General features: G+C 35.1%; 1 protein-coding gene and 1 pseudogene across 4 annotated transcripts in view; both read left to right on the forward strand.

Moving 5' to 3' along the window:
• The window catches only part of LOC107727416 (interleukin-1 receptor-associated kinase 1-like), a 14,415-nt pseudogene extending 8,262 nt beyond the window's left edge, over window positions 1-6,153 (forward strand).
• A 1,812-nt stretch (window positions 6,154-7,965) lies between these two features.
• The window catches only part of LOC107727414 (host cell factor 1-like), a 44,279-nt gene continuing 40,821 nt past the window's right edge, over window positions 7,966-11,423 (forward strand). Inside the window, exons 1-2 of one of the 4 annotated variants that reach the window (XM_016537277.1) lie at window positions 7,966-8,110; window positions 9,649-9,833. In XM_016537277.1, the coding sequence (XP_016392763.1) occupies window positions 9,659-9,833 (175 nt within the window). In that variant the 5' untranslated portion in view covers window positions 7,966-8,110; window positions 9,649-9,658. Of the gene's footprint in view, window positions 8,111-8,934; window positions 9,834-11,423 lie in introns of those variants that run through there. The other 3 variants (XM_016537278.1, XM_016537280.1, XM_016537279.1) reach the window with 3 other exon arrangements.

The following is an 11,423-nucleotide window of genomic DNA, read 5'->3' on the forward strand; positions in this document are numbered from 1 at the left end:
AAATATACCCAAGCGACTTAAGACTGGTTTTGTGCTCCAGGGTCACATATTTGATGTATCGCCCATTCCTACTGCAAAAGTCTTTCAACTTTCCATATTTGATAATGTAACCCTCCAGTTTCTTTCGTATCGCAGGTCATGCTAGAGGTGCTTACTGGGCGGCAGGCTCTGGAGATCGATGGCCAATCCAGAACTGTTTACTTGGTAAGAAGAGCTGAAGTCATATTTTAGTCACATACAATATGTTAGTGTAGAGCTAGCTGGTGGTTAAACCTGTTATTTCTCACAGAAAGATTTAGTAAAAGAGGAGGAAGACGATGGAAGAAGCTTCAGCAAAGTGAAGCACTCGCGGGAGCTGTCCTATGCTCATGCAGCGGAGAACATCTGCAGGAAACATCTGGATCCTCGACTGAAGACTAAAGACACACCTACGCCGCATGGATCAATGGAAATCTCTCAGCTGGCATGTCAGTGTTTAGACCGACGACGGAAGAAGAGACCTCGCATGACCGAAGTAGGAGAATCTATTCAAATGCTGTTTGTTGATGCATATTATGCATATTATGATTTTAGTAGCTACACTTGTTTAAGGGATCATGTCACGATAAATTTAAAAAATGTTCTTTAATTTTGTTCAGTAAAAATGTTAATTACAGTTAATTACTGTTAATAATTAATACTTCTGTTCAGCAAGGATGCATTAAATTGATCAAAAGTGTCATTAAAGACAATGATAAGGTTGCAAAAGATTTCTATTTCAAATAAAAACTGTATATCATCAAAATATTCTGACAAAAAAGTGCCACGGTTTCCACAAAAACTATTTAGCAGCTGTTTTCAACATTGATATTATTCAGAAATGTTTCTTCAGCATATTATAAAGATTTCGGAAGGATTATATGACACACTGAAGACTGTAGTAAGGGCTGCTAAAATTCAGCTTTGCATCACAGGAATAAATTACATTTTAAAATGTATACAAATCAAAAATGGTTAATTTGAATTGTAATAATATTTCACAATATTACTGCTTTTACTGTGTGTTTGAAGTTGAACAAATAAATGTAGCCTTGGTGAGACATTAAAATTGAAAACTTTAAAATGGTAGTGTAAATATAGTATTACATTCAGAACTAAAAAGAACATTTATTGAAGTTATTAAAGGATGGAGAAATTAAAAACAATTGCACCCGACAACAAACCCAGCTTTTTCACATGTGAAGGGCGTGTTTCTTAAAGGCACAGCAGCTAAAAACAGATGGGTCAGAGAGCGGTCACAAAAATTAAACGGACAACAGGGAAAAATAAGATTATTAAAAACAATAATACCCTTTTATAATATTATGTTTTAGTTAGAATTATCAGGCTTATTCTGGCTCGGTTGGTGTGTTTATAGGTGTTCAAAGCACTTCAAGATGTGCATTCAGGGTTGAAGACCTTTGGCAGATCGACCACGGTCAGAATGTCTCCCGTATCATCTCATCCATCCACCCCTGAGCCTCTGCGCTCCGACAGCAGCTCTCTGGACTCTCTCGCCCATCAGTTCTCCAAACTCCACCCTCAAGAGAGCACGTACCCCTGCCTTCACAAGACTGTCTATCCCACCTTGACCTCTGTCGTGACTCAGTCTAGCTGCTCAGAGTCAGAGCTGAATGCTGAATCATGGGCTTCACAGTCCTCTGGCATGCCGTGTGAATCGGATGAGAGTCAAGGCTTTTCTCAATTCTTGACAAGTCACTGTAGCAGAGCTCAGGCGACGTCATGTGGGGCCTGTGGCATTCAGAGCAGTAAAACAAGTGGTTCTTTAGTGGAAAGCCCTTCACAGTCCAGTCCCAATGAAGGTAATGAGATTCTTTGTTATTAAAACGGGCAGATCATAAATAGTTAAGAGCATTTTTTTTAATGTATGGTATTATAACTTTCTGGTTGGCCCTCTCTCATTCTCTGTCTGAATTTTTCTGAATTTACAGATTTTTCTGACCAGAAAGTGTTGATCAATCCTATGAGGCAGCAACTGGTCCAAAAAATTGAGCTTTATGAAGAGGGAAGGATTTTAACTTCTGATCTGCTGTCATCAGGCGCCTCATTATGTAAGTGTCCAAATCAGCTGTAACTGGATGACATTACTGTATACTAACAAATGCATCATTCAAACGTAGCTGAAAATTACCCATGTAGTATAGTCATAGATCCTGGTTATCAAGATTGCATCTGCTCCATCTTATTGCCCGTGGCTAATGTCTGTAGATGTGCTTTTAAGGCATTGCTCAAGTCACAAATTGTCAGTTTTCACATTCAAAGTGCAACTGTGGTGACAAATTCAAGGCTGAATACAAGACCCCCATCATTTAACAGGACCTAATAAGCGATAAACATATTTTTTGTCTTATCTGTCATTTGTATGTATTGTCGGTATTTAGGGCTGGGCGATTTTTCCGATTTTATCACTCAATTTGAATTTAATGTTTTGCCACAATTACATTTTTTTTTATAAATCGAGGAATCACGATTTTGAATAGAAATATTACCAAACGTTTGAATTAGACAATATGCCAATGTTAACCGTAAAGAGAAAAGAATGATCCAACCGCATGTCGGCGCACGTGATTAACCGCTCATGTGTGACGCGCTCTGTGAAGGACCATAAGTAGAATATATCACTAAAGTGACGTGACATGTGGCCAAGTATAGTGACCCATACTTGGAATTAGTGCTCTGCATTTTAACCCATCCAAAGTGTATATATATTCACTCCCCCCACCTACAATCCCTGCCGGTACGAGACTCGAACCCGCAACCCGCGACCATTAGGCCACGACTTCCCCACTAGGTGCCATTCACACAGAATGCGCTTTTGTGTTGACAAAGATGCGATGCGGGCAGTGGAATAGGAAAAAATGCAGGATGATGGGAGTTGAGCTACTTTTAACTTGAGCGCAGTGGTTTTAGAATGCCGTTTCATGCATGAGACGCTGCAATAGACGCGAGTGCAACAGTCAAACATGTTTACATAGGAAAAAACTGTGGAAAAGCAACGCAATCTAATAAAAACCTGTAAAGAACTACTAGTGTATGTCTGAAATTTCATGTTTGCATCATGGTGACAGGCTGAAAGCTGCTGTTTACTGTTTTTACAGAACATTTAGTTAATAATAGTCTACTGGTGTTATACCTTCATTAATTTTGAATTTGAATTACCTTGGCTTTTGGGATATTTTTAAAGCATTTTCCTTGTATTATTTCTGAACATATAATATGTATAAGACAAGTTTGTAGAAGATGTAGTTGTAGTTCATGCATCTTTTTGCAAAGATATTTAACGTTAACAAGTGATTTGTTTAACATTTACATCATGTTGATAACTTCATGTGTGGTGCACTTAAAATAAAAATGTCTTTAACTAGAGGGTTAATAAAGAAAAAGTTGCTTGAATCATGTTGTAGTTACATTTTCAAGTTGACTAGTTTAAAATCGTAAAAATCGAGAATCGGTCAAACGTTCTGAAAAAATCGAGATTTTATTTTTTTGCCATATCACCCAGCCCTATCTGTATTTTTATTTTTTTTTATTTGTAAATGTTTTCATCATCCTGATACCAATGTTATTATGGTTGACATAAAACAATCTTTGGTACTTGAAATGAAATAAACTTTAACTGAAATAAAATAATACATACAAAAACTTTATTTTAGCTGAAATAAAATTTAATTTTATTTCAGCTAGTTGCTAAAGCAACCTTTCTGATTTTCACTTAGTTTATCTTGATGTACTAAAATATATATAAAAACTAAACATATTAAACATATTATATATTAAAACTAACACTAATAATAAATAAAAATTAATGAAAAGACATGTAAAGGATATGCAAATGAAGATCTTAATGTGGCTCCATGAGTAAATTGTTAATTGTACACATTTCTGTGGTCAAAAACCAAATGTGGGTCACTTTGCATACAGCTGATACTTCTTTTCTTTTAAAGAGGAATATTTGAAGAACAAATAATGTTGAAACTAGAAATGTATCTTGTGATATTCTATTATCACAATTGCATAGAACACACCTGTCTGCGTTCCATAAATATTATTTTTCCAAAGTTTGCATGCCTATAACTCTAAAAGTATTCAAGATATCTTAATATCCTTCTAGATTCTCATTATTAATAAACTTTCCTTTAGAAATCTTAATTTTCAAGGCCACATATAGTTCATTCCCATAGATATGGCGATTTCAAAGCAGCTCCATGTTCAAATTGTTGAATTTTACCCATTTTCAGTGGTCGAAAACCAAATGTGGTTTACTTTGCACACAGCTGATACTCACTGCATTTAAAGAGGAATGTCTGAAGAATAAATAATGTTTAAACTAGAAATGTATCTGGTTTCCTTCGATCAAAAGAATTGCATAAAACAACTCCTGAGTAAGTTGAGGCACAATAACTTGCTCTCAAAGGCGTATTTATAATAATCTATATTTGACTCAGTTTTAGGGATAGTTGGAAGATGGGATTTTGTTCGTTTTAACAGCTTCTGAAGCTACCAAGAATTCAAATACACAGTATTGTAACTCAGGGGCGTAGCCATCATTTCAGAAGTGAGGGGGACAGAAATGTTTTATATATATATATATATATATATATCTACAATACTGAACCATATAGGGCCTTAAAAATGAAGACTCCAAAAGAAAAGTTTGATAAGAGTAAAATAATCTAAAATGACATTACGATATCTTTAACATTTCTTAAATGAAAGACTTGTAAACTAAGGAAAAATGTTTTTTGTATTATTTGTTCTTCAGACATTCCTCTTTAAACACAATAACGATCAGCTGTTTAAAAAGTTGTCTACATTTGGTTAATGACCTTTGAAAATGGGTAAAATTCAAAAATTTTGACATGGCGTTACATTGGGGTCCCAGTATCTATAGGGATAAACCATGCCTTAAAGGGGTCATATGATGCTTTTTTAAAGATCATTATTTTGTGTATTTGGTGTAACAGAATATGCTGACATGCTTTAATGTTCAAAAAACACATTATTTTTAAAATACTGTACATTATTGTGATTCCAACAGAAAAGTTTATTGAGAATGAGAATCTAGAAGGATATTAAGATATCTTGAATACTTTTAGAGTTACAGATATGACACATTTGGAAAAAGAATATTTATGGCACGCAGACAGGTGTGTTCTATGCAATTATGTTAATAGTGTGTTTTTGACCACAGAAAATGTGAACAATTTACTTATGGAGCCGCATTAAGATCTCCATATCTCTGGGATTGAACCATCAAGGGCCTTTAAAATGAAGATAACAAAAGGAAGGTTTGTTAAGAACCAGAACCTAAAAGATTATATTAATATATCTTCAATGCTTCTTCAGTTACAGGCATGCTGCAAACTTGAGGCAAAAAACACAAGAAGTGCTTTTTGCCATTTTTGAACTGTCACTGTTGGCATATAATGAAACAAAAATTGCTAAAGTCAACAGATTTTACTAATAGACCTACCACTCTCTGTGTAAAAATCAAATAATGGTGCTGCCAGCTTTCTAAAGCCATTTTTACACCCCTCTAATGTGGCTCCAAATCTCAGGTGAAAACTGTCATTTTCAAAACAAAATGTGTCGACACTAAATTTCTGTGATTGTTTGTTTGAATCAAAAGAATATATTTATGCTTTTTCAATATTTTGTAGACCGAGGGATGAATACTGAAACAAGGGAGCCAGAAGAGAGTGATGAGTTTGCATGCGAGACATCTGGAATCAACATGCAGTCGCCTGCTGCAGTTTAGCACTGGATGTTTGGGACCCAGCAAATATGTTGTTAAAATATTACATGAAATATCCACAGATATCTTTATGGTACTTTTTTTTACGGTTATGGTAGAGAAAATGCCTTGATAAATACCTCGGCCAAAGCTGCAGATTAATAAAAAGTGGTACGGATGAAGAAAGCTCTGTATTTGTGAACCTGTGAATCTTGACTGACAAGCCAAAGAAATATAAAAGTGCATAATTTATTGTTATACGCCTGTTGTTTTGGCGATCCAATGTCTGTCTGTTTGCTTGTTGTTTTTGGCTTAGTTCTCAGCGACATGTTTTTGTTTTTTTATGACAAAGTCAAGTTTTTGGATTATTAAACACCTACAGGTGCATCTCAATAAATTAGAATGTCGTGGAAAAGTTCATTTAAGAGTACTATTTAACATTAATGACTAATCTGTTTCTATGATACTAACTTGTGATTGTTATAAAAATTGAATTAAACATTTAGCCTGTGCGATTTTCATTATGTAACAGCAATTTTACAGATTTCTACAATCAGCCCTTTACTTTTTGTATAAAGTTTCTGTATACACTGACTTACACTGTAATGTAATAACTTGAAAAATTGTTATCAGATGCAACTATTTAATCTGCTCCTTAGAAAGAAAAAAAAAAACAGTTCAGTTTGGGTCATTTATTTGTGTGAATGAAATACAACTCTTGTTTATTGGCAGTGGAGTGTTTTATAAGCATATCATATTTACATGAATTATATGATTAGCAGATTCATTATTATTCGATTTCTTTATTTCATTCATAAAAATTGGAGATGGTAGAGTTACAGGAGAAATTACCATGTTAACCATGGATTCTGTTACATAATAAAAATATATTTACATGATTTCTGTATATTCTGTAATGGGTGTCCCCCACTATGTTTAGTTATTAAATGTAATAACATGAAAAATTGTTATCAGATGCAACTATTTAATCTGCTCCTTAGAAAGAAAAAAAAAACAGTTCAGTTTGGGTCATTTATTTGTGTGAATGAAATACAACTCTTGTTTATTGGCAGTGGAGTGTTTTATAAGCATATCATATTTACATGAATTATATGATTAGCAGATTCATTATTATTCGATTTCTTTATTTCATTCATAAAAATTGGAGATGGTAGAGTTACAGGAGAAATTACCATGTTAACCATGGATTCTGTTACATAATAAAAATATATTTTACATGATTTCTGTATATTCTGTAATGGGTGTCCCCCACTATGTTTAGTTATTAATGCTAAAATATCTCCACCTTTTTATATGTTTATTATATGGAGATCACAAAAAAAAGAAAAACCTTCCTTTACTATGCCTTCGTAATTTATTTTTGATACTTTTCAAAAAGAGCCCAAACTTTAAATATCAAACTATTATTACAAATGTAAAACTATGATAATCTAAACAAAGTGAAATAAATATTTATTGTGCCGTTAATTCCAAAATCCCAATTGTAAAGTTAGTGTTTTTGTTCAACAAGGAGACAACAGGGTCATTGAAGGATTAACTTTAAAATGATGGACATGAAATAAAAGTTAAAGCTTTAACTTTAGAACCTTCCAAACACTTTAAAACAAAAACATATAATAACCTAATTATTTTAGCAAACCTTTACATTCACACACACACATATATACCGTATATATATATATATATATATATAAAGTAATATACTTTTAAAAGTAATGCATTATAATATTGCGTTACTCCATAAAATGTAACTAATTGCGTTACTTGGTTACTCTTTATGGAAAGTAATGCTTTACGGTACATTTGCGTTACTTTTTGTCTCCTGGGCTAGGCTTGCTTGTTTTTTTGTAATAAATAAATAATAAAGCATAGCACACCAATAAAATTGGCGGGAAATGAACACATTTACTAAGCTTTCATTCATCTTCCAAACGTCTCTTATCATTCCAGCAAATTTATGGATAAAGAATCAACATTACATAAATGAATATATTATGCCTTCTGTCATCCAACAACATTCCAAACACAATATGGTTTCCAGAAAAAAAAGTAGGCAGTGATTGGACCCTTGTTTCCAAACCAATAAGTCATATCTGCCCAGAAAATATCTGAGCGCATACAATAAGAATGTGATGTTCTGTGCGGAAACGCGCCGCTGCTGAATTATTGAGCGCTTGTCAAGAAGATGGCGGCTTCCAGGGCTGCATGAAAAGATGTAGAGTTAGCTATATCTACAGTGAAAGGCGCACCCAGGGTCGAATTCGTTCTCTGAGTCCTCTCTCGTGATTTTTAAATTAAGTTAACGAATCGGAACGAGTAAGTATTTGGTGTCAGGCAATGACAGAATCCGATTTTTTTTTTCTTTCAGCTTTCTCTATGACTGCTAACGGTACATCCGCCATTTTTCTTGAGGGAAGCTAAGCTAAGCCAGGGACGAAACAATAACAGAAGTTACTGAACTGTGCATCTCGAATAAAAATCACACCTGCAATTTTAACAGTAAATAAACTTGAGACGTGTAACATTTTCTCTGTTGTGCCAAACGAGTATGTAGAATTTCCTGTGTTGTAATGAGCTGTTTTGCATTGAAGCTAACTGGCTGCCCAATGGATCTCATTGAACATTTCAGCTAACTAATGCGGCTAATAGCTAACAACAGCAAATGTAAGTTCCTTTTTAGTCTTGTCAGCGCTGTTTTGTAGGGAGAAAACGGTATTTGAAGAGTTTTATTGTATATTTGTTTATAAATATACATAGGCATTCGGATCACTAAAAAGCGCTAAGCTTCATTTGGGATTGTTTGGTTTGTTTATCAAGATGGCGGCACCCAGACAAGAGAGGCATGGAAAATCCTCATATCACATGAACCTAGACTAAATACCTCTATCCGCATTTATTTTAACGCGCACTTTAATTTTGTAAGCCTTTAACACATTTTACCGGCGGGGTTTCATTGACGGATTTAGTATTATAATACGATTTCCGTAATACTAAATTCAACGAAAGCTGATATTGTGTTCGGTTCGCCGACCATTTTTTTTATTTGTATTTATTTTTTCCCCCACTGCACATGCCTGTTCCCTGCTTTGAGTGTTTTAGATTGATTTTCTTTGTTTATATTTTTTCCAACTCCCTTTTCTGTTTATTATTATGATTTCCTTCACGCCGCCCATTCTTTTTTTTTTTGCCTCCGCCGCCCATTTCTATTCACTAGCTTGTATGTGTTAGCTTAGCCGCTTAGCAGCTAACTAGGCGCTCGTGCTGGTAGCGTTTAGCTAGCCTCTGCAAGATGGCTGCGTACACATCTTCATCGCGCTTTTCTTTTTCTCCAAGAGACATTTAACGTTAACTCAAAAAAAATGCGGTTTCGCCCACTATAAGGATATTTAAGAAAAAATGCGCAGGAGCCCACCTGCACGTGACGCTGTGTATTTCGAGTTACCGTCCTTCATTTCGCCGGGAATTCGCGTTTGCTCAGCCGCCGGCGTCCGTCTTATTTACTTTCTTCTCGTGATGAAAAGCGTCTTTTGCCGCTAAAATGGCGGTTCGCGCAGATTTGAGCGGCTAACATGCTAACCGGCCGACGTTTTTTCCACGCTCTATGCTTTTCGAATTTCGACGCGCGTAAACGCTAATATTTCCTATAACGCAGTCTTTTGGTGCTTTTCGGGGAGCATTTGGCCTAAAACAAACGCGTGGAAGTCGAGCGTGTTTTGGTGACCTAGTTACGTTAGCTGGAGCGAAGCTATCTGGTACTAGCGGGCTAATCCAGTTAGCACAGAGCTTTTAACACACGAATGCTGTTGGAATCCGAACTAAAATCAGCGCTGTGCCTGGGATTTGTGTCTCGCTAGAGAAGTGGACATGGCTTCTTCGGGGACCTCAGTTCTGCAGCCGCGCTGGAAGAGGGTTTTGGGCTGGTCTGGCCCGGTTCCTCGCCCGAGACACGGACACCGAGCTGTGGCCATTAAAGAGCTGATGGTAGTATTCGGCGGAGGGAACGAAGGCATTGTGGATGAGCTGCACGTCTATAACACGGGTGAGAACGTTATTATTTAGTATTAAAGGCGGTGGTGTTTGTGCATGTAGTTGTGTTTTATTTCTGTAGCCTTTAGCTCGCTATGTTATTAGCCAGATTCAGTCGTTTCTGCCTTGTCTTGGTAGTCAGATTTACTGTTTGCCTTTATTACAAACGCCTCTTGACAGGTGAAATAATTCATTTAATATATAAGTTTACACAACTCCTTTCTATTTATTAAGCCATTTCTTGACTGATTGTTTACTGGGTTAGCCAGGTGCATTAGCGCATTTAGCGGCTACACAAAATCTGCATAAGTTATCAGCTAACTAAGTTAGCCATAAAGAATGTGCACGAAAATATAACACTTGGCTGTGTAATTCAAAACTCTCTTAATCATGACGTGTTTGCGCTAACATTAGTGCATTTAATTTCAGTGCATCACTTGCTGTATGTAGTGATGCATTTAGGTGCACTGCTAGCTGATCTGTGTTTTGTTAGGTTAAGATGTTTATGGGTTGAAGTGGCAGCTAACGCTACAGCACTAGCCAAGCACTGTGGGGTCTGTCTGGCACGCCTGGAAAATGCAAAGAGAAATGGCGGGTTATAAGAACGCTGCTTGCGTCATCACAACACACAGGCCCCGCCCACAATATTTCCCGCATTGCCATGTAAATACTTCCAGGATGAATGGAAGAGAGTGTAATTTGCAGTATTTATTGTGGATAATTTTACTTAAGGTTAAATAATGTTGCAAAGTTGTGGAATGATGAATGTTATGAAATTATAAGAAGGAGATACACTCCAAAAAGCATTATTTACTTTTGATATTGCACTATATGCTGCTGAGTGATGATTTTTAAGATAGTGATATAAAGACGCCCTACATTTGCGTATTGCTCATGGAGAACAGCTACGCAGATCCAGGATTACTTTAGTATTATTAAGATGCTATTATAGTATTTGTATATTAGATAATATTATAGTTTTTATTCAAATTTTGAAGTAGTGTTTAATTTTAAATGTTAACTTTGTTAGTTTTAGTAAATGTTTTGTCATATATATATATAAATATATTAGGGCTGGGTATCGATTCAGATGTCTCGATTCGATTTCGATTCGCAAGCTCTCGATTCGATTCTCGATTTTTTTGATTACATTCAGTGAATATAGTTTTAATACAAATGCTATTGATATTTCTAAAAAATATTTAAAAAACGGTAAAACAAATGCTATTGATTTTCTAAAAAAAAACAGTAAAATATCAGTTTACAAATGGTGAATTAATAAAAAGAAATTAAGAACCACATGCCTGTATTTTAAACCTATTCTTTTTTTTGTATAGGGTCCTTTTTTAAACAATAATAGGGCCCTATAAAATGTTCTTAATTTTTCTGGTAATCAGATGAAGGCATAAAAAATTTATTTAATTTATAATGAAAATTAAACCTTTATTTTTTGGCAAACAAAGTGCTGCACAACAGAGGTTTACTGTTAAAATTAAAAAGAAAACAGATGTGATTCCTTTAAAAATAAAGATTTATTAATATTTATTAGCAGTAGTAGCATTGAGTCTTAAGACTGCTAAATAGTAATATATTCTGACAGTTT

Source organism: Sinocyclocheilus rhinocerous, unplaced genomic scaffold, assembly GCF_001515625.1.
Source record: "Sinocyclocheilus rhinocerous isolate Xijiao unplaced genomic scaffold, SAMN03320098_v1.1 scaffold487, whole genome shotgun sequence".
NCBI lineage: Eukaryota > Metazoa > Chordata > Actinopteri > Cypriniformes > Cyprinidae > Sinocyclocheilus > Sinocyclocheilus rhinocerous.